Source organism: Coregonus clupeaformis, chromosome 10, assembly GCF_020615455.1.
Source record: "Coregonus clupeaformis isolate EN_2021a chromosome 10, ASM2061545v1, whole genome shotgun sequence".
NCBI classification, from domain to species: Eukaryota; Metazoa; Chordata; class Actinopteri; order Salmoniformes; family Salmonidae; genus Coregonus; species Coregonus clupeaformis.
Window position 1 is genome coordinate 62,740,719 of NC_059201.1, and position 26,244 is coordinate 62,766,962.

The following is a 26,244-nucleotide window of genomic DNA, read 5'->3' on the forward strand; positions in this document are numbered from 1 at the left end:
ATGAGCAAAGTTGGGACAGAAATGACCAAATAATAGCCAAGCATGCACTGTCTTTTCAATTGCTGGTGAATACTGTCAACAATATTGCCCACATGATTACAGGAATAAACATAGGCCTACATAAATCGGTCAGTGCACCAGCTACAAAGGAATGCTTGAGGCGGTATGGCTAGCTAAATTGGTATGGGGACGGCGCAAGTGGCGCGTTGGTCTACTATTTGCCCCATCAGAGAAATAGAGCCTGAAAGAAAAAAAATAACGGAAAGCGGGGTGAGAGAGAAAAGCGAGCGAAAGCATTCTATTGCATGTGCTGCGTTGACTTCTCCCTCTCTCGCCTCCTTTCTACCCGCCTCCGGGCATAGGAGTTTCCTGTCTCCCCCTCCCAGCCTCCCCCTCCCTCTCCTCAATCTTGCAGCGCCGTTGAACAAGAGAGAGAGAGAGAGAGAGAGAGAGAGAGAGAGAGAGAGAGAGAGAGAGAGAGAGAGAGAGAGAGAGAGAGAGAGAGAGAGAGAGAGAGAGAGAGAGAGAGAGAGAGAGAGAGAGAGAGAGAGAGAGAGAGAGAGAGAGAGAGAGAGAGAGAGAGATGATGAGGTAGCAACATAGCAAGCACAAGAGCGCAATCTGACATCCCAGCGCGTGGTCTGTAGCATAATTTTACCGTTACCGTTTACTATAGCCTGTATCAAAAGAAAAAGAGAATTCGACGAATTCTGGGTGCAGATTTTAATCGTAGCCTACTGAACTTGTCATATTTTCTATTTTTTACTACACGTTGCTTTTTCTGTAATATTTGGAATTGTGATCAAGAAAAGCAAAATATGAAGGATAATGTTTAATGTCACTCAATAAGATCAGGTAGGTGGATAGCATGCGGTTTCTATGTGATTTAGTTCATATGTTGCTATCTGTAGTGTACAGTATGCACTGCATGTGCGGTTTAAAGTGGGTGTGTCATCATTGTGTGTGCATGCAGACTATGGCGTGTGAGAGAGAGAATGCACCAGTAATTTGTCCATTCTGCATTTTACACCTGTACACGAGAGAAAAAGATATGGAGGGCAGGGAGAGGAGAGCATGTCAAAAAGAAAAAGAAAAAGCCATATCTCAGACTGCCCATCTTAATCTTTTCTTTTTATTGGCCAGTCTGAGATATGGCTTTTTCTTTGCAACTCTGCCTAGAAGGTCTGCATCCGGAGTCGCCTCTTCACTGTTGACGTTGAGACTGGTGTTTTGCGGGTGCTATTTAATGAAGCTGCCAGTTGAGGACCTGTGAGGCGCCTGTTTCTCAAACTAGACACTCTAATGTATTTGTCCTGTTGCTCAGTTGTGCACCGGGGCTTCCCACTCATCTTTCTATTCTGGTTAGAGCCAGTTTGTGCTGTTCTGTGAAGGGAGTAGTACACAGCGTTGTACGAGATCTTCAGTTTCTTGCCAATTTCTCGCATAGAATAGCCTTCATTTCTCAGAACAAGAATAGACTGACGAGTTTCAGAAGAAAGTTATTTGTTTCTGGCCATTTTGAGCCTGTAAACGAACCCACAATTGCTGATGCTCCAGATACTCAACTAGACCGGGAGACCCATGGGGCGGCGCACAATTGGCCCAGCGTCGTCCAGGGTAGGGGAGGGAATGGCCGGCAGGGGATGTAGCTCAGTTGGTAGAGCATGGCGTTTGCAACGGCAGGGTTGTGGGTTCGATAAAATAATGTATGCGCTAACTGTAAGTCGCTCTGGATAAGAGCATCTGCTAAATGACTAAAATGTAAATGTAAAATATAGTCTCAAGAAGGCCAGTTTTATTGCTTCTTTAATCAGCACAACAGTTTTCAGCTGTGCTAACATAATTGCAAAAGGGTTTTCTAATGATCAATTAGCCTTTTAAAATGATAAACTTGGATTAGCAAACACAACGTGCCATTGGAACACAGGACTGATGGTTGCTGATAATGGGCCTCTGTACGCCTATGTAGATATTCCATTAAGAATCAGCCGTTTCCAGCTACAATAGCCATTTACAACATTAACAATGTCTATACTGTATTTCTGATCAATTTTAATTTATTTTAATGGACAAAAAAATAGCTTTACTTTCAAAAACAAGGACATTTTTAAGTGACCCCAAACTTTTGAACAGTAGTGTATATCGAAACCGAAAACCGTGAATTTGTAAGTCGCTCTGAATAAGAGCGTCTGCTAAATGATGTAAATGTAAATGTAAATTATATTTTAAAAAGAAAGAACCCGAACCGACCTCAAAAAGCACTAATCTCTGATATTTTATCCTCCGATTTCTTAGGCTATTTTTGCGCATTTCGATCTTGCCTAGGCCGGCAAAATTGCTGTGACCGGGGCTGCAAAGCAAGCTGTGTAACATACACCTAAAATAACATTGCAGGACTGTGGTCAGTTCCTGCGGAAGCGGGTGGTAGCAGGCGGGTGCGGTATGAAAAGCAGAAGGGGCGGGATAAAGAAATCAGACCTGCACAAAGCTTTTATTTAAGCTTAAGCCAAAATCCACAGTGTTTACCATGAATGTGATCTCCACAAGCGTCTGGAACATTGCCTTTAAGAGGTGCATTGTCAACAGTGCAATGCGCTTGTCTACAACGTACCTTTAACATTTTACTGCAGTGGGCTAAATCAGGGTCACACAGAGTGTTTCTTGGTAGTCTTAAACAAATCTAGTTTGAAACAAAAGTATACACCTCACACAAATGGTTATGGGCTTAAAAAATAAGAAGATACCTGTACCATGTCAGATATAGAGTTGAAATGTATTACATTTGGAGTTTGCAATATTACAGTTTATATACTGTACATCACAGAAAACTGAAATATAACAAAACCGTTTGACATAGAAACACCCAATTTATGAATATAAATAATATAAATAATTATAAAATATTAATAACATTCCACCCATTAGGCCACTCTGCCATTTGACTGCAGGGAAGGGCTAATTAAATCACTGCCTAATTAAGGAAGTGAGGGAAGGTGTGTAAGTTTGTCTTGTAGACAAGATGTAAGAGCCAGGTTAGGTTGATTGCTTGGGGAATTCAAACCATCCCCACCCTAAACTGTGTTTATAATAATTATAATTTCATTAAGAGTTTGGACTCAATTCAATCAAACCCGCATTGCAGTATTTACGCAGTAGATCTTTTTCCAATGGTCAAATGAACTCACAGACTGGTCCTGGGTACTGTCTAAAAAACCTACAACTACTACCAGCCCACTGGACACAGACGTCAATTCAATGTTGGTTCAACGTAATTTCATTGAAATGATATGGAAACAACATTGATTCAACCAGTGTGCACTTTTCATAATTAGTAGTGTGTGTACAGGATTAATATTGTCAATAAAGACACTGCCATGGTGGGTTATTTCTATATTTTTATGAGGGGGGTAGATCAGCTTTAATATTGCGGCTTCTATCAATGTAATTGTCTGCATCATTTCCAATATTTACATTTTAGTCATTTAGCAGACACTCTTATCCAGAGCGACTTACAGGAACAATTAGGGTTAAGTGCCTTGCTCAAGGGCACATCGACAGATTTTTCACCTAGTCGGCTCGGGGATTAGAACCAGCGACCTTACTGGCACTACGCTCTTAACCACTAAGCTACCTGTCAATACCCCATATATATATTTTTGTAAATATACATACATATTTTTTAAATATATTTTCCTTATTTATTATTTTCCCCTAACTATATACATTTTACGGACACAGTATATTTTACATATTTTTGTTTGTTTTTAGTCCCAGCCTTCAGCTACCCTCAACCCCTCCCATCTATATCTGAAGACCATCCAGTTTTGATTTATAGCTGCCATATACTTTTCCACTGTGCTGTGATGTTTCACAAAAGTTCTGAACCTTTCTATTCTCATAGTTTCTACAGATTGTAAATTAAAGATACAATTTTTTGCTAAGAGTATTATTATACTGAACAAAACTATAAATGCAACAAGCAACAATTTCAAAATTTTTACTGAGTTACAGTTCATAGAAGGAAATCAGTCAATTGAAATAAATTAATTATGCCCTTATCTATGGATTTCACATGACTGGGCAGGGGCACAGCCATGGGTGGGCCTGAGAGAGCATAGGCCCACCCACTGGGGAGCTAGGCCCAGCCAATCAGAATCAGTTCTTCCCCACAAAAGGGCTTTATTACAGACAGAAATACTCCTCAGTTTCACCAGCTGTCCGGGTGGCTGGTCTCAGACGATCCCCCAGGTGAAGAAGCCGGATGTGGAGGTCCTGGCCTGGTGTGGTTACACGTGGTCTGCGGTTGTAAGGCCGGTTCTCTAAAATGACATTGGAGGCGGCTTATGGTAGAGAAATTAACATTTAATTATCTGGCAACAGCTCTGGTGGACATTTCTGCAGTCAGCATGCCAATTGCCCGCTCCCTCAAAACTTGAGACATCTGTGGCATTGTGTTGTGTGACAAAACTGCACATTTTAAAGTGGCCTTTTATTGTCCCCAGCACGAGGTGCACCTGTTTAATGATCATGCTGTTTAATCAGCTTCTTGATATGCCACACCTGTCAGATGTATGGATTATCTTGACAAAGGATAAATGCTCACTAATAGGGATGTTAACAAATTTGTGCACAAAATATGAGAGAAATAAAGTTTTTTTTGGTGGGGGGGATCTTGTATTTCAGCTCATGAAACATGGGACCAGCACTTTACATGTTCCGTTTATATTTTTGTTCAGTATATATTATTGATCGATTGACTATGACTTTTCAAATCACCCAGCATGCTAGTTGCAGAGTTAGCTCCAAGTAAATGTTGCAGTTCTTCAGCAATTCCTGCATCTGAGACCAAAAACCAAAACAAGTGATCCAATGGTTCTGTCTCTATGGCGGGTTGGAATGAATCCCAGCCTTTCTCTGTTCGATACTGACTAATCCTTATTCAAAATGATAAGAGGCTTGACATAATTTTCTTATGTCAGATTTGGTCAGTCAAGTGACTGTGATATGTGGTTGTCTAACTTAGTTAACTTAGGTTGTGTATCTTATGTAAGGGACTAGCACTACGTAGGTGTGACGTCACCTGTCAGAAGACTTTGTTTGCGTTCCAGGCCGACTACATTGCAGATGTTGCGTTTCACCAACCAATGGCTGCGTGCCACATCATCGACTGCGCATTCAGGCATCAGGTTGCTCGATCATATGATGTGGTTAGCAGATATTTAAAACACCTATCCAGGCGTTGTGAGACCTTGTGAGGCGTCTGAAATGTAGTCAGCCTGGAACGCGACCAAAGGCTGAGAGAGGTGTGCAGATAGGAGGGGTGTGGCTTGTCTTAAGGAGGAATCAGATACTTAATATAATAATATGCCATTTAGCAGACGCTTTTTATCCAAAGCGACTTACAGTCATGCATGGTCCCGGGGATCGAACCCACTACCTTGGCGTTACAAGCACCGTGCTCTACCAGCTGAGCTACAGAGGACCACATGACATCCTACAAGGGAACCTATATATATGTATATATATATACAGTACCAGTCAAAAGTTTGGACACACATACTCATTCCAGGGATTTTCTTTATTTTTACTATTTTCTACATTGTAGAATAATAGTGAAGACATCAAAACTATGAAATATAAATGAGTAGGTGTGTCCAAACTTTTGACTGGTACTGTATATATATATATTTTTTAGGGGGTAGATCAGCTTTAATATTGCAGATAGATTATAGCTTCCATCAATGTAATTGCATCATTTCCAATCCCCCATATATATTTTTGTGAATATATACAGTACCAGTCAAAAGTTTGGACACACCTACTCATTATAGGGTTTTTCTTTATTTTTAGTATTTTCTACATTGTAGAATAATAGTGAAGACATCAAAACTATGAAATAACACATATGGAATCATGTAGTAACCAAAAAAGGGTTAAATTATTCAAAATATATTTTATATTTGAGATTCTTCAAATAGCCACCCATTGCCTTGATGACAGCTTTGCACACTTGGCATTCTCTCAACCAGCTTCATGAGGTAGTCACCTCAGCTTTTGGACATGTTTCAAGTGTTTGCAGAAGGGAAAAGCCAAGATGTCCAAGTTGTGGAAAAGATCATATCATGTGTTTTAAAAGTGATGAAAATGTGACATGTTGCAATTGTGTTGGGAACCATGAAGCCACGTCTTTGGAATGCCCGACAAGGGTGAAAGAGAATGAGGTGGCCAAATAGATATCATTGTGGATGCGGCAGAGCCGGTTCCTGGGACTGAAACATTTCTTGGCGGAGGAGTTGCATGGAGTATTGTCACAAGCCGTACCATCCTCTTAGGCCCTAGAGCCTGAGAAGGGAGATATGGAGATTTTAATGAAAGAAGAAGTGGGAGTTTTGGTTTGGTTTTGTCAATGTACCATTTTTTTGGGGGGGGGGGGGGGTGGATGAAGTTATTTTTCCCTATCTTGTATGGATTTTTTTTTAACCCGTTTGGGTTCTGTTCCTCAAATAATGTCCTTATTTTCCGGTTCTGTTCCCTTAACCGGTTCCAACCCTTGATTATAACACAGACTAGTTATAAGAGAAGTGCCTTTTCCTCTGCCATTTACTCTGTCTAACATTGCAGGTCTTCAGCCATAGCCTACTCCTTGCTGTGTTATTGCTTTATTGTATTGCATAGTTGTAACCAACGTGTTCTCTTAAAAAAATGTCATCTCTTTGAAGAACATCTATTACATTCCCAGAGGCTGTCATACCTACACTGCATTCGGAGAGTATTCAGACCCCTTCACTTTTTCCACATTTTGTTACGTTACAGCCTTGTATTTAAAAAAAAAAAAAAGTATCAGTCTACACACAATACCACATAATGACAAAGCGAAAACAGAAATACCTTATTAAAAATAAAAAACAGAAATACCTTATTTACATAAGTATTCAGACCCTTTGCTATGAGACTCGAAATTGAGCTCAGGTGCATCCTGTTTCCATTGATCATCCTTGAGATGTTTCTACAACTTGACTGGAGTCAACCTGTGGTCAATTCAATTGATTGGACATGATTTGGAAAGGCACACACCTGGTCCCACAGTTGACAGTGCATGTCAGAACAAAAACCAAGCCATGAGGTCGAAGGAATTGTCCGTAGAGTGCCGAGACAGGATTGTGTCGAGGCACAGATCTGATTGTGTCGAGGCACACAATACCTGATAATGACAAAGTGAAAACATGTTTTTAGAAATGTTTGCTAATTTATTGAAAATGAAATACAGAAATATCTCATTAACAAAAGTATTCACACCCCTGAGTCAATACTTTGTAGAAGCACCTTTGGCAGCAATTACAGCTGTGAGTCTTTCTTTGTAAGTCTGTAAGAGCTTTCCACACCTGGATTGTGCAACATTTGGCCATAATTTTTTTCTGAATTCTTCAAGCTCTGTCAAATTGGTTGTTGATCATTGCTAAACAACCATTTTCAGGTCTTACCATAGATTTTCAAGTAGATTTAAGTCAAAACTGCATCTTCTTGGTAAGCAACTCCAGTGTAGATTTGGCCTTGTGTTTTAGGTTATTGTCCTGCGGACATGTGAATTCATCTCCCAGTGTCTGGTGGAAAGCAGGTTTTCCTCTAGGATTTTGCTTGTGCTTAGCTCCATTCCGTTTCTTTTTTATCCTGAAAAACTCCCCAACAATTACAAGAATACCCATAATATGATGCAGCCACCACAATGCTTGAAAATATGGAGAGTGGTACTCAGAAATGTGTTATATTGGATTTGCCCCAACATAACACTTTGTCTTCAGGACAAAAAGTGAATTGCTTTGCCACATTTTTTGTAGTATTACTTTAGTGCCTTGTTGAAAACAGGATGCATGTTTTGGAATATTTGTATTCTGTACTGTCATGAGCCTCTCACTCCACCGGGTTACCACCTTAATTTTCTTCCACTCTGCTCACCACTCTCTCTACTCAGCCTAACTAGCTCCACCTGTCCCTGCTCTGCTCTGCTCTAATTACTCTGCCAGCTGCGCTGCATTACCCACTACCTCTCCCAGTATTTAAGGCCCTGTCTTTCAGCTCTCCGGTGTCAGATCGTCTGCAAAGCTCACACCCGGAACCTGTTTGCTCGCGCTTCTGGCTCACCCTGGTTTTGTGACCCCGGACCTGCCTGTTTTTTGGATACTCTTCTGCCTCAGGAGATCCAGACCTGCTTCTGCCATTACGACTCCTGACTACTCTTCAATCCCGGTAACTCTGACCAGCCTTCTGCCTTGCTACTACGTATTTTGGATTTCCCTTGAACTGTACTGCTGCCTGGTTTCATTCCGCCCTGTTGTGTCTGTGTCTCCCCCAGGACTTCTGGACCACCCACCACCGGCTTCATAGGACGCATCGCTGCCACTGGGGGGCACAGACCCAGCGCATTGGACGGGATCCCTGTTACCCCTGGAGCCTTCATTCACTCCCTACTTCCCTTTTCCCTTAAGTTTAATAAACTTTCTGGTGTGACGCAATTGTGGTCCTCTGGTCGTCTGTCTGAATCGTGACAGTACGATCTGACCATCATGGACTCAGCGCACACTTCCCCCGACATGGAAACCGAAGAACCTGAGCAACCCACCGCCATGCTACGCCTGGAACACACTGAGAGAGAGCTAGGCCGCATGAGCGGCGACATCACCTCTCTGCTTCAGGTCGGCCACCAACAGCATCAGCAGTTCCAGCAGCACCAGCAGCAGTCCCAGCAGCAGCAACAACAACTCGCCATGATCATTCAACTCCTCACCAACCTGACCCCAGCCAGTCTGCCCACCAGCCCTGCCCCCGAGTTACCTGCCCCGGTCATTGCAGCCGCTGCTCCGAACCCAAGATTGGAAACCCCGAGCGGTTCAACGGCGATTCAACCCAGGTCCGGCCATTCCTGACTAGCTGCCGACTTCAGTTCTCCTTGCAGCCAAGGACCTTCGCCACGGAGGGGGCTAAAGTTGGGTATGCCATCACTCACCTGACGGGCCGAGCTCGACTCTGGGGAACAGCAGAGTTCGAACGTCAAACCCCCGCATGTGCAACCTTCGACCGGTTTGCTGAGGAGATGCTGAAGGTGTTTGACCTGGATTCACCAACCGCAGAGGCGTCTCGTGAACTGTTCAGTATTCGACAAGGCAGACGTACAGTCGCAGACCATTCCATCGACTTCCGAACCCTGGCTAGACGAAGTTCTTGGAACACACCATCGTTGGTGGACGCGTTCTTCCATAGTTTGGCTGACTATATCAAGGACGAGTTGGTCTCCCATGAACTGCCTTCCACTCTTGATGAAGCCATCGCACTGACTGTCAGGATCGACAGAAGGATACAGACCCGTCGTCGTGAGAGGGGGCGCCAAGGTCCACCTACTACCGGCATTCGGAGAGATCCGACTGGGCTCCTGTCATCTACTGCCACTCACCCAGGTCAGCTTGATCAGTCTGAGCCTATGGAGATTGGGCGAGCCTCTCTCACTCCTGCAGAGCGCCAGCGACGCTTCACCTCTAACCTCTGCCTCTATTGTGGAGGTGATGGACATCGTGGTGGTAACCTGCCCTTTAAAGGGCCGAAGCTCACCGGGCATAGGGGGAGTCCGGTTGAGTTCAATGACCATCCAGTCCTCCGACCGCAAACCCCTGCTGCAAGTTCACCTCCGCCTCTCTGACTCAACTCACACCCTGGCTGCTCTGGTGGATTCTGGCGCCGAAGCCAACATAATGGACATCAAGCTGGCACGCCAACTGGGACTGGAGAACCTCCGTTTGACACCTCCTATTCCTGCCCGGGCACTGGACGGACACTTACTCGGATCGGTCACTCATGTCACGGCCCCGGTCTCGATGGGTCTGTCCGGAAACCATCAAGAAACTATCCAGTTTCACCTGCTCCCCTCTCCAGGCCAACCCCTCATCCTGGGTTACCCATGGCTCCGCCGGCACAACCCTCAGCTCGACTGGGTGACCGGGGTGATCAGGGAGTGGGGAGAGGACTGCCACCGAACCTGCCTGCTTGCTGCCGCACTACCCCCTCGGCCAGTACCTACTAACTCCGCTCCTGACCTCTCCAATGTCCCAGAATGCTACCATGGTCTCAGAGAGGTGTTTAACAAAGCTAGAGCCACATCTCTGCCCCCTCACCGACCGTACGACTGTGCCATCGACCTCCTCCCTGGAACAGCCCCTCCAAAGGGTCGTCTTTATTCGTTGTCTGCTCCTGAAAGAAAGTCCATGGAGGACTACATCAATGGCTCTCTGTCCGCAGGATTAATCCGTTCATCTTCATCTCCTGCTGGTGCTGGCTTCTTCTTTGTGGGGAAGAAGGACGGATCTCTTCGCCCCTGCATCGACTACAGGGGACTCAACGACATCACAGTGAAAAACCGTTACCCTCTGCCTCTGCTCACCTCTGCTTTTGAGTTGCTCCAGGGAGCCACTGTTTTTACCAAGTTGGATCTCAGAAACGCTTACCACCTAGTGCGGATCCGGGAGGGAGATGAATGGAAAACCGCATTCAATACACCAACAGGCCACTACGAGTATCTGGTTATGCCTTTTGGCCTCACCAATGCTCCTGCTGTGTTCCAGGCTCTAGTGAATGATGTACTGCGGGACATGTTAAACAAGTTTGTCTTCGTTTACCTGGATGACATCTTAATCTACTCCAGAAACCTGTCTGAACACACCCGCCATGTCCAGCAAGTCCTTCATCGTCTTCTGGAGAATTCCCTCTACGCCAAGGCAGAGAAATGTGAGTTTCACGTCAAGACAGTGGCCTTCCTGGGGTACATAGTGGCAGAGGGAAGTATCCAAATGGATCCTGCCAAAGTATCAGCAGTCACTTCATGGCCAGTTCCGGAGAACAGAAAGAAGCTGCAACAGTTTCTGGGGTTTGCTAACTTCTATAGAAAGTTTATCCGGAACTACAGTACCGTTGCTGCCCCTCTCACTGCTCTAACCAGCACCAAGCAACCCTTCACCTGGACCCCAGCAGCCGACAAAGCCTTCAGTACCCTCAAGGTGAGGTTCACCTCCGCTCCCATCCTTCAGATGCCTGATGTGGACCGGCAATTCATTGTGGAGGTGGACGCCTCGGATGTGGGAGTTGGTGCTGTGATTTCTCAGTGGGCTGCGGAGGATAGGAAGCTCCATCCCTGTGCCTTTTTCTCACGTCGGTTGTCCCCCTCTGAGTGCAATTACGACATAGGGAACCGTGAGCTGCTGGCTGTGAAGCTTGCCTTGGAGGAGTGGCGTCACTGGCTGGAGGGGTCCACCATTCCATTTCTCGTTTGGACCGATCACAAGAACTTGGAGTACATCCGCACGGCCAAACGGTTGAACTCCAGGCAGTCCCGCTGGGCCCTGTTCTTCACCAGGTTTAATTTCACTCTGTCATACCGGCCTGGATCACGCAACACCAAGCCAGACGCCCTCTCCCGTCAATTCCAGAAGGATGACACCCCCTCCAAGGACCCTGTGTCGATTCTGCCAAGTCCCTGCATCGTTGCAGCTCTGACCTGGGCTGTTGAGGAACAGGTGCTGGAGGCTCTCCGTAACCAGCCAGGTCCCAGCACTTGCCCAGCTGACCGCCTTTTTGTCCCCCGAAGACCTGAGGTCCCAGGTCGTTCAGTGGGGACATGACTCCCGCCTAGCTTGTCACCCTGGCTCCACCCGCACTTACAACCTGCTCGCCCAGAGGTTCTGGTGGCCCTCTCTGAGGAAGGATGTACGGGAATTCGTCCAAGCCTGCCCCATCTGCAACCAACACAAGTCGTCCTGCCAGCCCCCAGCCGGATTGCTGCAGCCCCTGCCTGTGCCCAGACGTCCCTGGTCTCACATCGCCCTTGACTTTGTCACGGGGCTGCCCCCCTTCAAGTGGCATGACCGTCATTCTCACCATAGTTGACCGTTTCAGCAAGATGGCACACTTCATTCCCCTCCCCAAGCTCCCAACCGCCAAGGAGACCGCCCAGGTGGTCCTGGAACACGTCTTCCGGATCCACGGACTGCCAAAGGATGTAGTTTCTGACCGTGGTCCACAATTCTCCTCCGCTTTTTGGAAGGAGTTCTGTCACCTGCTGGGAGCCACAGTCAGTCTGACTTCCGGATTCCATCCCCAATCCAATGGGCAGTCAGAGCGGGCTAATCAGGAGCTCGAGAAGGCACTGCGATGCATGACTTCACGCAACCCCCACTCCTGGTCGCAGCAATTGACATGGGTGGAGTACGCACACAATTCTCTGACCTGCTCTGCCATCGGTATGTCCCCTTTCCAATGTGTTTATGGATACCAGCCTCCTCTATTTGCCAGCCAGGAAGAGGAGGTTACTTGCCCATCTGCACTTGCTTTTGCCCGTCGATGTCGCCGCACCTGGTCACAAGCCCGAGCCACACTCCTCAGATCCGTTGCCAGCAACACTACCGGGGCCAACCGTCGGAGAATTCCTGCTCCCACCTACCATGTTGGTCAAAGGGTGTGGTTGTCATCGAAGAACCTGCCACTCAGGGTGGAGTCGCAGAAGCTGGCACCTCGGTTCATTGGCCCATTCCCTATCATAAGAGTGATTAGCCCAACTGCTGTCCGGCTCCAACTGCCTAATTCCCTGAGGGTGCACCCCACTTTCCATGTGTCTAAGATTAAGCCCATCCATGAGAGTCCGCTGGTCCCTGCTGCGCCTTGTCCTCCTCCTCCACGGCTCGTCGATGGTGGTCTGGTTTACACCGTCCGCCGCCTGCTTCGGTCCAGACGGAGGGGTAGGGGTCTCCAGTACCTCATTGACTGGGAGGGCTATGGACCTGAGGAAAGGACCTGGGTGCCAGCTAGTCGGATTGTGGATAGGACTCTCATCACCGCTTTCCACCAACGGCATCCTGATCAACCTGCAATCCGTAGGGGGCCGCCCCAGAGGGGTCCCTAACCGTCCTGCCCGCTCGGCTTCCTGTCCTGTGCCTGATCCTGTCTCGGGACCTGTCCCATTTCCCGACCACGGCCCTCCGGCTTCCTCCGAGGATGAGGACGTTCACTCGGACCGTTCGGAGGAGTTCTAGCCCTCCTCCGGCTCCTCCTCCCGCCCGGCGTGGTGTTGCTCTTGGGACTTCTGGGGCCGTCCCTTGGGGGGTTCTGTCATGAGCCTCTCACTCCACCGGGTTACCACCTTAATTTTCTTCCACTCTGCTCACCACTCTCTCTACTCAGCCTAACTAGCTCCACCTGTCCCTGCTCTGCTCTGCTCTAATTACTCTGCCAGCTGCGCTGCATTACCCACTACCTCTCCCAGTATTTAAGGCCCTGTCTTTCAGCTCTCCGGTGTCAGATCGTCTGCAAAGCTCACACCCGGAACCTGTTTGCTCGCGCTTCTGGCTCACCCTGGTTTTGTGACCCCGGACCTGCCTGTTTTTGGATACTCTTCTGCCTCAGGAGATCCAGACCTGCTTCTGCCATTACGACTCCTGACTACTCTTCAATCCCGGTAACTCTGACCAGCCTTCTGCCTTGCTACTACGTATTTTGGATTTCCCTTGAACTGTACTGCTGCCTGGTTTCATTCCGCCCTGTTGTGTCTGTGTCTCCCCCCCCCCCCCAGGACTTCTGGACCACCCACCACCGGCTTCATAGGACGCATCGCTGCCACTGGGGGGGGGCACAGACCCAGCGCATTGGACGGGATCCCTGTTACCCCTGGAGCCTTCATTCACTCCCTACTTCCCTTTTCCCTTAAGTTTAATAAACTTTCTGGTGTGACGCAATTGTGGTCCTCTGGTCGTCTGTCTGAATCGTGACATGTACAGGCTTCCGTCTTTTCACTAAGGTTAGTATTGTGGAGTAACTACAATGACGATCCATCCTCAGTTTTCTCCTATCACAGCCAATAAACTCTGTAACTGTTATAAAGTCACCGTTGGCCTCATGGTGAAATCCCTGAGCAGTTTCCTTCCTATATGGTCCCTGGATGTTGCTGACCTGCCCCTCAGATGGTTAGCTGACTATGATTTGGTAAAATGTCAAGTTTCATCTAAGCAGTCCCCCAATGAAGAAAACCATAGATTGCTGGCTGGTCCCTGGTATACCTGTATAAAATGTTTAGAAATGCTGGACTATAGTAAACTGTATGGTTGATCAGAACATTGCAGGAGCTGTAAGACTTCCATACTAACGAACTGGTAATTCAATAACACCACAATGCAAGTAACTGTAAAATTAATTATGTTCTCTATTTCCCCCGTTCATTTCAGTTGAAGAAGATCAAAAGTCCAATCAAGACCAATCATCAAAAAGACCCAAACTACCAGTGACAACAACATCGTCCACATTCCGCCATGGCTTCCAACACCATCGCTGTCCCCAGTGGAGCGGAGGGAGAACAGCAGCCGGAGCAGACCATCACCTTACAGCCAACCAGAGCTGAGCACCAAGAGACAGCCCCTGACTCCAGCCAATCGGAATCCAAAGACCACTTGGCAGTAATCAGTGAGAAGATGGAAACCAGTAAATCAATATTAGACAACCTCTACCCTATCCTCCTCCACCCCCTCTCCCTCTCCTTCTCCTCCCCCCATCCACCCCAACTTCAAATTAACACCCCTCTCAACACTTTGAGCTCAACTCTGTTTTTGTGATCTATGAATCTATGAATGTTTGTGTTCTAGAGATGTCCCCTCACTTCCCCTTCTAATTTCCCTGAGTGTGTTGCCCTCTCTGTCCGGGAATCACTGAAGACAGATGCATGATTTACAGATAGCCTTCTCTTCTCTTCAGCACCCTTTATTTTTTCAATGACTCAATCCCAAACCCCCCCCCCCCAAGGGGTTTCAGTGCCTCTTTCTAGGCCTACCTGCACTCACCTGCGCTATCTAGACTGCCTCATTAATTACTGTTGTTGTCAGGTTGTGCGGCATAATTCAACAAGTGTGTCAATAACAGGATACCCTCGGATTAAAAATCAACACGCTTGGCTCTAGATTACACTTATCTATACATCAGTGGCGGTCAGTGCCGTTTAAGATGAGGGAGGACGATTATTTATTTTCATGAGCATGGCCTTATTTCTATTACATTCTATTGTCATTCATATTCCATTAACCCAGTTCAATGTAACAGCGATAGGTTTAGGCTACTACATGATACTCGAATTTTCACTATACCCATCATGAGGTTTCTACAACCTAGCCTATGAATTAAAGTTTACAATGTAGGTGCGCACAGGTCGAGAGAAAAATTTGAGGAGACAGACAGTGACACATGGACAGACAGTGACACATTCAATACAGCCTTGCACACTCTTGCCTGCATCTAGCTGATGTAGGGTGTAATCATTAGTCCAACAGTTGCAAACAAGAGTTTCTATTGGACAAATTCAGGTACGTTTATCCCCATTTTGTTCCGTTTGCTTCCGTTTAAGAAATGTTTTTCAACAGAATTTGCGGAATGAATACACCCCTGATCACTTTCATAGCAGCCACGTTGTATTCCTTCTCGCATCTATTCGCTGTCCTCCTCTCACCTTTTCCCTTCGCTTGTGGACTTCAATGCACAACACATCAGCTGTATGTGCCCAGGCGAAAAAACCTTTCCAAGCCAAACCATATCATAACCGCTACACACAGCCTACATCGTGGTCACCATATTAGCTAAAGTAACATCATAGTCAACATAGCTAATATAACTAACGTGTTAGTAAACCCGCTACAATCATGCAGTAACGTTACAGTGTACAGTCAGTAAGCAGTTTAGCACTTACACCGGCGGGACCCGGTGGCAATAAATTAGTCAAACCAAAAGCTTACCTTGACTTGGAAGAGTTCCAGTGTTGTGTTGGATAGTCATAGCCAGCTAGCTAACATAACATCCCTCTGTTTGAACAGGGTGTTTGAGTAGGCTAAACTAATTAGCTGAATTTGCTAGCTAAGTAAGTGAAACTGAAAGTGGAAAAAAATGACGAAATCTCTCTCTTGCTTCTGGAAGAAATTAATTTGTTCAAAACTGTTCAACTATTGTCTTTCTCTTTGAGTCAACTACTCACCACATTTTATGCACTGCAGTGCTAGCTAGTTGTAGTTTATGCTTTCAGTACTAGATTAATTCTCTGACCCTTTGATTGGGTGGACAACATGTCAGTTCATGCTGCAAGAGCTCTGATAGGTTGGAGGACGTCCTCCGGAAGTTGTCATAATTACTGAGTAAGTCTATGGAAGGGCGTGAAAACCATGAGCCTCCTAGGTTTTGTATTGAAGTCAATGTACCCAGAGGAGGACGGAAGCTTGCTGTCCTCCGGCTACACCATGGTGCTACCCTACAGAGTTCTGTTGAGGCTATTGTAGACCTTCATTGCAAAATAGTGTGTTTTAATCAATGATTTGGTGACATGTGATTATATTTAGTATAGTTTTATCTAAAAATGATAACTTTTTTATGTCCTCCCCTTTCTCCTCTGAGGAGCCTCCACTGCTATACATACTTTACATTGCTTGCGAGATCAGACACAATATCACTATAATCCGCGTGTTCATTTTTGGAAGTTGCTTTCATTTCAGCGCATTTAATTTGTAAAAATTTCAACTGCAGCAAATTATTACTTTTTTCTATTCCACAAAAAATGAACAGCCATCAAAACAAAGTTATCTTTATTCTCATTCTTGTGATGTGTCGAGACGAAGCTTTAGCGTTCTTATAGATGCAACGGAAAGACAATGTTTTCCATTGAGCCCATTACCGGGGTGTTTGACAGGTCATTACAAACATTTCTGCCGTCGTAATGTTAATGGGAAAAAATGACAGGCACAAGCAACAGTATGAAAGAGTCACAGGAGTAAAATGAAAGCAATCAATCCAGCGAGATTTAAGTGACAAGTGGATTTTGCACCACTCAAAACACAGGAAATAGATGGCTGAAAAAGACAGATCCTCAGGTGGGCGGGGCATGCACGTTGCTAATGGCAGCTTCTTGTCATTGCTGCTAGTTATCTGACCGTTCAGAATCATAATAACGCACACCTTCCAGCCACATTTATATGCGCGCATAGGTTTCGTGACGTTGTCAGCCAACCCGTCTATAGATGTTGAATCATGTCTGTATTCCCGATTTTGGTGATGAAACGATGAGGACATTCTCTCGTTCCTTCTTCCTCCCTCCTTCCCTCTCCTTGCCTCCCTCTACCCACCCTACTACAGGTAATGGAATGTGTGCTGCCGACTCCTCGCCCACATCTTCCATCTCATCCCCCAAGCGACACGCCAAACCAACCAACGGCCGGGTGCGGAAAGGAAGCCGCTCTGGGTCCCTGCTGGGTCATGGGGCAGGGTCTCCCAGGCCTTCCATCAGCCGTCAGCCCAGCACCGTGCCAGAGGAGGACGACGGCAAGCCCCCTAGAGACTACCTGATCCTGGCCATCCTGTCCTGCTTCTGCCCCTTGTGGCCCATCAACATTGTGGGTCTCGTCTTCTCTGTTATGGTGAGTGGAACTTTTAAGTATTTGACATGGGGGTTTGTAAGTGTTGTCTGTGATGGAATGCGTGCGTGTGATATCTAAGAAACACCACAAAGATGAACAGCTGAAAGCAGTGGGAGGCCGTGGTGTGTTAGTGATCACCTGCTGGGAAATGAACAGAAAATGATGGCCAATGTTCTGATCAGAAGAGATAGGAGTGCCACCCACCACTTTTAACCTTTTGTCTTCACAGTGTGTTTTGCCTGTGTGTCTGTCTCTCTGTCTGTCTGTCTATCTGTCTGTCTGACTGCATGCATGGGTCTATTTGTGTGTGTATGTTGAAGCAGGGGTATGTGAATGATTTACTGTGTGTATTTATTTACATGTCATGTCTGTGTTCCTCATGCAGTGGTCCCTTTATATTTACCAACTAGGGTCCCAAAATTCCCAGGTTTTCCAGAAATCCCATATTGCAAATTCCTGGATTTCCTGCTTATTCCCTCCTGATTCCAGGAGTCTTCCAACCAGGATTTCTGGACAACCTGGGAATTTTGGGAAACTTACCAGCATTTTGTAACCTAATCAATAAAATTTCTCCCCATTCTCCAGTCGAGGAAAAGCCTACAGCTGGGGAACGTTGACGGGGCGCGGCGTCTGGGCCGGAACGCAATGGTGCTGTCTATCGTCTCGCTAGTTGGCGGGGTCATCATCATCATCGCGGCCATCGTCTTAAACTGGGGAAGTGAGTGGCCTCTCGAGTTCTTGTTGCAGTGCCGTTTTGTGTCTGTCGTTATGTGCAGCTTTTGTTTGTTTGTTTGTGTGTGTTCTATCCTGCTTTTGGTCACGTCTGTGTTTGTGCTTGATTTTTGGTGGTGGGTTAGGTTACTGCCCGTTGTTGTACTTATTATTATTTATTTTTTTTCTTGGCCGGGATTCAATCTGATTGCGTTGTCAACAATGCGCCATTTAAAGGTAATTTCTGATTGAGTTGACATATGACACATGATTGAGTTGGCATTTGGAAAGGATTCAGACCCCTTCACTTTGATTGGACATGATTTGGAAAGGCACACACCTGTCTATATAAAGGTCCCACAGTTGACAGTGCATGTCAGAGCAAAAACCAAGCCATGAGGTCGAAGGAATTGTCCGTAGAGCTCCGAGACAGGATTGTGTCGAGGCACAGATCTGGGGAAGGGTAGCAAAAACAATTCTGCAGCATTGAAGGTCCCCAAGAACACAGTGGCTTGCATCATTCTTAAATGGAAAAAGTTTGGAACCACCAAGACTCTTCCTAGAGCTGGCCGCCCGGCCAAACTGAGCAATAGGGGGAGAAGGACCTTGGTCAGGGAGGTGACCAAGAACCCAATGGTCACTCTGACAGAGCTGCAGAGTTCCTCTGTGGAGATGGAAGAACCTTCCAGAAGAACAACCATTTCTGTAGCACTCCACCAATCAGGCCTTTATGGTAGAGTGGCCAGACGGAAGCCACTCCTCAGGAAAAGGCACATGATAGCCCGCTTGGAGTTTGCCAAAAGGCACCTAAAGGACTCTCAGACCATGAGAAACAAGATTCTCTGGTTTGATGAAACCAAGATTGAACTCTTTGGCCTGAAGAGCACCAGCTGTTCCGGATGACTATGTTATCACGCTCTCCGTAGCCGATGTAAGTAAGACTTTTAAGCAGGTCAACATTCACAAGGCCGCAGGGCCAGACGGATTACCAGGACGTGTACACTGAGCATGTGCTGACCAACTGGCAAGTGTCTTCACTGACAATTTCAACATGTCCCTGACTGAGTCTGTAATACCAACATGTTTCAAGCAGACCACCATAGTCCCTGTGCCCAAGGACACTAAGATAACCTGCCTAAATGACTACCGACCCGTAGCACTCACATCTGTAGCCATGAAGTGCTTTGAAAGGCTGGTCATGGCTCACATCAACACCATTATCCCAGAAACACTAGACCCACTCCAATTTGCATACCGCCCCAACAGATCCACAGATGATGCAATCTCTATTGCACTCCACACTGTCCTTTCCTTCCTGGACAAGAGGAACACCTACGTGAGAATGCTGTTCATTGACTACAGCTCAGCGTTCAACACCATAGTGCCCTCAAAGCTCATCACTAAGCTAAGGATCCTGGGACTAAACACCTCCCTCTGCAACTGGATCCTGGACTTCCTGACGGGCCGCCCCAGGTGGTAAGGGTAGGTAACAACACATCTGCCACGCTGATCCACAACACGGGGGCCCCTCAGGGGTGCGTGCTCAGTCCCCTCCTGTACTCCCTGTTCACCCATGACTGCATGGCCAGGCACGACTCCAACACCATCATTAAGTTTGCTGACGACACAACAGTGGTAGGCCTGATTACCGACAACGATGAGACAGCCTATAGGGAGGAGGTCCGAGACCTGGCCGTGTGGTGCTAGGATAACAACCTCTCCCTCAACGTGATCATGACAAAGGAGATGATTGTGGACTACAGGAAAAAAAAGAGGACTGAGCACGCACCCATTCTCATCAACAGGGCTGTAGTGGAAGAGGTTGAGAGCTTCAAGTTCCTTGGTGTCCACATCACCAACGAACTATCATGGTCCAAACACACCAAGACAGTTGTGAAGAGGGCACGACAAAGCCTATTCCCCCTCAGGAGACTGAAAATATTTGGCATGAGTCCTCAGATCCTCAAAAAGATCTACAGCTGCACCATCGAGAGCATCCTGACTGGTTGCATCACCGCCTGGTATGGCAACTGCTCGGCCTCCGACCGCAAGGCACTACAGAGGGTAGTGCGTACGGCCCAGTACATCACTGGGGCCAAGCTTCCTGCCATCCAGGACCTCTATACCAGGCGGTGTCAGAGGAAGGCCCCCAAAATTGTCAAAGACTCCAGCCACCCTAGTCATAGACTGTTCTCTCTGCTAACGCACGGCAAGCGGTACCGGAGCGCCAAGTCTAGGTCCAAAAGCCTTCTCAACAGCTTCTACCCCCAAGCCATAAGACTCCTGAACAGCTAATCATTGCTACCCGGACTATTTGCACTGCCCCCCCACCCCCCTCTTTTACGCTGCTGCTACTCTGTCTATTATTTATGCATAGTCACTTTAACTCTACCCACATGTACATATTACCTCAATGACCTCGACTAGCCGGTGCCCCCGCACATTGACTCTGCACCGGTACCCCCCTGTATATAGCCTCCCTACTGTTATTTTATTTTACTGCTGCTCTTTAGTTATTTGCTTTTATTTATTTTACTTAACACTTAACAACAAAAACATCTTTAAAAATGCATTGTTGGTTAAGGGTTTGTAAGTAAGCATTTCACTGTAATATCTACACCTGTAGTATTCGACGCATGTGGCAAATACGATTTGATTTGATTTGAATGCCAAGCGTCACGTCTGAAGGAAACCTGGCACCATCCCTACGGTGAAGCATGGTCGTGGCAGCATCATGCTGTGGGATGTTTTTCAGTGGCAGGGACTGGGAGACTAGTCAGGATCGAGGGAAAGATGAACGGAGCAAGGTACAGAGAGATCCTTGATGAAAACCTGCTCCAGAGCACTCAGGACCTTAGACTGGGGCCAAGGTTCACCTTCCAATAGGACAACAACTCTAAGCACACAGCCAAGACAACGCAGGAGTGGCTTCGGGACAAGTCTCTGAATGTCCTTAAGTGACCCAGCCAGAGCCTGGACTTGAACCCGATCAAACATCTCTGGAGAGACCTGAAAATAGCAGTGCAGCGTCGCTCCCCATCCAACCTGACAGAGCTTGAGAGGATCTGCAGAGAAGAATGGGAGAAACTCCCCAAGTACAGGTGTGCCAAGCTTGTAGCGTCATACCCAAGAAGACTTGAGGCTGTAATCACTGCCCAAGATGCTTCAACAAAGTACTGAGTAAAAGGTCTGAATATTTATGTAAATGTGATATTTTCGCTTTGTCATTATGGGGTATTGTGTGTGTAGATTAATGAGGGGAAAAAAACAATTTAATCAATTTTAGAATAAGGCTGTAACGTAACAAAATGTGGAAAAAGTAAAGGGGTCTGAATACTTTCCGTGAATGCAGTCTTCGCGAACAGCCTTTAAAAGCTGCACATACTACAAACGCGATCGGATTGAATCCCGGACATTGTAGCTCTGTTAACATCTGTTTTTGTTTTTCTGTTTGTCTGTTTGTTGTGCAGGTTGAAATGTATTGGGAGGAATCTTGTCCTGGAGGCAGAGCTGTGCTGTTTCTGCTAGATGGACTAGCCGTAATGTCAAAATTGGCTGTATCGTAAAAAAAATATTTCTTATTTTATTTTTGATTGGGGGTCCCAAAAATTATTGGGAGGGGTGGGGGGGCCCCCTGGAGGTCGGTGCCCAGGGGCCCCAAATGTGGTAGTTCGTTCTTGGGTGTGGGTTTAAAATCTGACTTTATGACTTTGTGGCTTGGCCAGCTAGTGATCACCCTGCAGAGCTGCCTCTAGGTGAGAATTTACGTGGCGCCGACGAACATGGCGGCCTCGCGACTAGCTCTTAGGAAACTTTGCAGTATCTTGTTTTTTTATGTATTATTTTTTACATTATTAGCTCAGAAAGTGTTTTGTATCATTACATACAGCCGGGGAAAACTATTGGATATCAGAGCGGCGGTAACTCACCAGCATTACGACCAGGAATACAACTTTCCCGAAGCAGATCCTTTGTTTGCTCTCCCCAGGGCAACTGAACTGATTCCAGCGGCTGACCCAAAACATCGCCGGCGGAGGAGAGGCACTCGGAGCGGTCTGCTGGTTCGACTTAGGAGGCGCACACACCACCCACCGCTTCCAAGTATACTACTCGCTAATGTTCAGTCTTTGGTTAACAAGATCGATGAACTCCGGGCAAGGATTTCTTTCCAGAGAGACAACAAGGCCTGTAACATACTTTGTTTCACGGAAACATGGCTCTCTTGGGATATTCTGTCGAAATCGATCCAGCCAGAGGGGTTCTCAGTTCATTGCGCAGACAGGAATAAATATCTCTCCGGGAAGCAGAAGGGCGGAGGTGTGTGTTTCATGATTAACGACTCATGGTGTAATTGTAGTAACATACAGGAACTCGAGTCCTTTTGTTCACCCGACCTAGAATATCTCACAATCAAATGCTGACCGTATTATCTCCCAAGAGAATTTTCTTCGGTTATAGTCACGGCCGTGTATAGCCCCCCTCAAGCCGATACCACGACGGCCCTCAAAGAACTTCACTGGACTTTATGCAAACTGGAAACCACATATCCTGAGGCTGCATTTATTGTAGCAGGGGATATTAACAAAGCAAATTTGAGGACTAGGCTGACGAAATTCTATCAACATATCAACTGCTGTACTCGCGCTGCCAAAATCCTCGACCATTGCTATTCGAACATCCGGGATGGTTATAAGGCCCTCCCCCGCCCTCCTTTCGGCAAATCTGACCATGACTCCATTTTGCTCCACCCTTCCTATAGGCAGAAACTCAAACATGAAAATACCCGTGCTAAGGACTATTCAAAGCTGGTCTGACCAATCGGAATCCACGCTTCAAGATTGTTTTGATCACGCGGACTGGGATATGTTCCGGGTAGCTTCCGAAAATAATTTAGACGAATACACTGAAACGGTGACTGAGTTTATCAGGAAGTGTATAGGTGATGTTGTGCCCACTGTGACTATTAAAACCTACCCTAACCAGAAACCGTGGATAGATGGCAGCATTCGCGCCAATCTGAAAGTGCGAACCACCGCATTCAACCATGGCAAGGTGACTGGGAATATGGCAGAATACAAACAGTGTAGCTACTCACACCGCAAGGCAATTAAACTGGCAAAACATCAGTATAGAGACAAAGTGGAGTCGTAATTCAACGGCTCAGACACGAGACGTATGTGGCAGGGTCTACAGACAATCACGGACTACAAAGGGAAAACCAGCCACGTCGCCGACTCCGACGTCTCGCTTCCAGACAAGCTAAACACCTTCTTCGCCCGCTTTGAGGATAACACAGTGCCACTGACGAGGCCCACTACCAAGGACTGTGGCCTCTCCTTCTCCGTGGCCGACGTGATTAAGACATTTAAGCATGTTAACCCCCGCAAGGCAGTCGGCCCAGACGGCATCCCTAGCCGCGTCCTCAGAGCATGCGCAGACCAGCTGGCTGGTGTGTTTATGGACATATTCAATCTCTCCCTTTCCCAGTCTGCTGTTCCCACATGCTTCAAGATGGCCAACATTGTTCCTGTACCCAAGAAAGCAAAGGTAACTGAACTAAATGACTATCGCCCTGTAGCACTCACCTCTGTCATCATGAAGTGCTTTGAGAGATTAGTTAAGGATCATATCACCTCTACCTTACCTGTCACCCTAGACCCACTTCAATTTGCTTACCGCCTCAATAGATCCACAGACGATGCAATCGCATCACACTGCACACTGCCCTATCCCATCTGGACAAGAGGAATACCTATGTAAGAATCCTGTTCATTGACTATAGCTCAGCATTCAACACCATAGTACCCTCCAAGCTCATCATCAAGCTCGAGGCCCTGGGTCTGAATCCCGCCCTGTGCAACTGGGTCCTGGACTTCCTGACGGGCCGCCCCCAGGTGGTGAAGGTAGGAAACAACATCTCCACTTCTCTGATCCTCAACACTGGGGCCCCACAAGGGTGCGTGCTCAGCCCCCTCCTGTACTCCCTGTTCACCCATGACTGTGTGGCCAATCACGCCTCCAACTCAATCATCAAGTTTGCAGATGACACAACAGTAGTAGGCTTGATTACCAACAATGATGAGACCGCCTACAGGGAGGAGGTGAGGGCTCTGGGAGTGTGGTGCCAGGAAAATAACCTCTCACTCAACGTCAACAAAACAAAGGAGATGATCGTGGACTTCAGGAAACAGCAGAGGGTGCACCCCCCTATCCACATCGACGGGACCGCAGTGGAGAAGGTGGAAAGCTTCAAGTTCCTTGGCGTACACATCACCGACAAACTGAAATGGTCCACCCACGCAGACAGTGTGGTGAAGAAGGTGCAACAGAGCCTTTTCAACCTCAGGAGGCTGAAGAAATTCGGCTTGGCACCTAAAACCCTCACAAACCTTTACAGATGCACAATTGAGAGCATCCTCTCGGGCTGTATCACCACCTGGTACGGCAACCGCAGGGCTCTCCAGAGGGTGGTGCGGTCTGCCGAACGCATTATCGGGGGTAAACTACCCGCCCTCCAAAACACATACAGCATCCGATGTCACAGGAAGGCCAAAAAGATCATCAAGGACATCAACCACCCGAGCCACTGCCTGTTCACCCCGCTATCATCCAGAAGGCGAGGTCAGTACAGGTGCATCAAAGCTGGGACAGAGAGAATGAAAAACAGCTTCTATCTCAAGGCTGTTAAATAGCCATCACTAGCACATTAGAGGCTGCTGCTGCCTATTGAAATCACTGGCCACTTTAAGAAAGGGAACACTAGTCACTTTAATAATGTTTACATATCTTGCACTACTCATCTCATATGTATATACTGCATTCTACTCTATAATATTCTACTGTATCTTAGTCCATGCCGCTCTGTCATTGCTTGTCCATATATGTATATTTTCTTAAATTCCATTCCTTACTAGTTTTGTGTGTATTAGGTATATGTTGTGAAATTGTTAGATATTACTTGTTAGATATTACTGCACTGTCACGCCCTGGCTCTGGGACTCTGTTATGTTGAGCAAGGGTGTGTTGTTTCTATGTGTTTTGTGTTCTAGGTTGATTATCTAGCTCATGTGTTTCTGTGTTGGCCGGGGTGGTTCTCAATCAGAGGCAACGAGTATCAGCTGTTGCTTGTTGTCTCTGATTGGGAACCATACTTAGGCAGCCTGTTTTCCACAGTGTTTTGGTGGGATCTTGTTCCGTGTTGGTTTTGTATTGTAACCAAGGACTTCACGTTATCGTTTTGTTGTTTTGTTTCGTGTGGTGAACCTAATAAAAGTATGTTCACTTATCACGCTGCGCATTGGTCCACTGTGTTCGACGATCGTGACATGCACTGTCGAAGCTAGAAGTACAAGCATTTCGCTACACCCGCTATAACATCTGCTAAACACGTGTATGTGACAAATAACATTTTATTTGATTTTATTTGATTTAGGACAAGATTTATCCCAATAAATGCCAACCTGCGTTTGATGTGTCTGGTTCTATCTGTGGCTGGTTTGAGTCCGACCGTTTTCAGTGTTTGTTCTTTATAACATTATTGATGACATCTTTGCAAACACCCTTGTGTTTTTTCTTTATTATTAGGTATAATAAAATCCTGAGGGTCACCATGGACACCAGGAGCAAGATCGCAAGACAGCACACCAACAACCATCCCAACCAGACTTTCCCCCTTTCCTACAATCAAAACACTATTCTACAAAAGCGCCTGCAACCTACAGTATACCCCCGTGTCCCCTTTTTTGCTGCACGAGCATGTATGGCCTGTAATATGTTCTCTGAAATAGATAGACAAGTCCCTCACCTCTAACTCCTACACCACGGACCCCAACGCTGCCACCAGTGGTGTAGTGCAGGGTAAACATATGTAAACGCTGTTTACGCACCTTTTTAATTTTGCTCGAGTGTTTATCCACCTTTTGCAGATAAATGCATTGAAAGTATAGGGGCCGTTACTTTATTGACTGCGAACGGTGATCCGGAGTTACCCACCTATTTTTTGACCACTCGTCACTGGCTGCCACCATCACTCAGAAAGTAGAAGGCGTCGTGTAGAACAACACTG

The 26,244-nt window shown here is 46.7% G+C and overlaps 1 protein-coding gene across 2 annotated transcripts; it reads left to right on the forward strand.

The window, feature by feature from the left end:
- Positions 1 to 563: 563 nt before the first annotated feature.
- Positions 564 to 25,810, forward strand: LOC121551177 (proline-rich transmembrane protein 2). Of its 2 annotated transcripts, none has more exons than XM_041863724.2 (5): positions 564 to 855; positions 14,253 to 14,505; positions 17,188 to 17,468; positions 18,054 to 18,186; positions 25,764 to 25,810. In XM_041863724.2, the coding sequence occupies exons 2-5, from the start codon at positions 14,337 to 14,339 to the stop codon at positions 25,778 to 25,780; spliced, it is 600 nt and encodes a 199-aa protein (XP_041719658.2). In that variant the 5' UTR covers positions 564 to 855; positions 14,253 to 14,336; the 3' UTR covers positions 25,781 to 25,810. The 2 variants fall into 2 exon arrangements, with proteins under 2 accessions (XP_041719658.2, XP_045079087.1); XM_045223152.1 differs by having other exon boundaries at positions 14,253 to 14,487.
- The last annotated feature ends 434 nt before the right edge of the window (positions 25,811 to 26,244 follow it).

Coding starts and splice junctions, on each gene's coding strand:
- LOC121551177 (XM_041863724.2), top strand. CDS start 14,337: ATGGCTTCCAACACCATCGCTGTCCCCAGTGGAGCGGAGGGAGAACAG. Junction 14,506..17,187: donor CAGTGAGAAGATGGAAACCA/GTAAATCAATAT, acceptor ACCCTACTACAG/GTAATGGAATGTGTGCTGCC. Junction 17,469..18,053: donor GTCTCGTCTTCTCTGTTATG/GTGAGTGGAACT, acceptor CCCATTCTCCAG/TCGAGGAAAAGCCTACAGCT.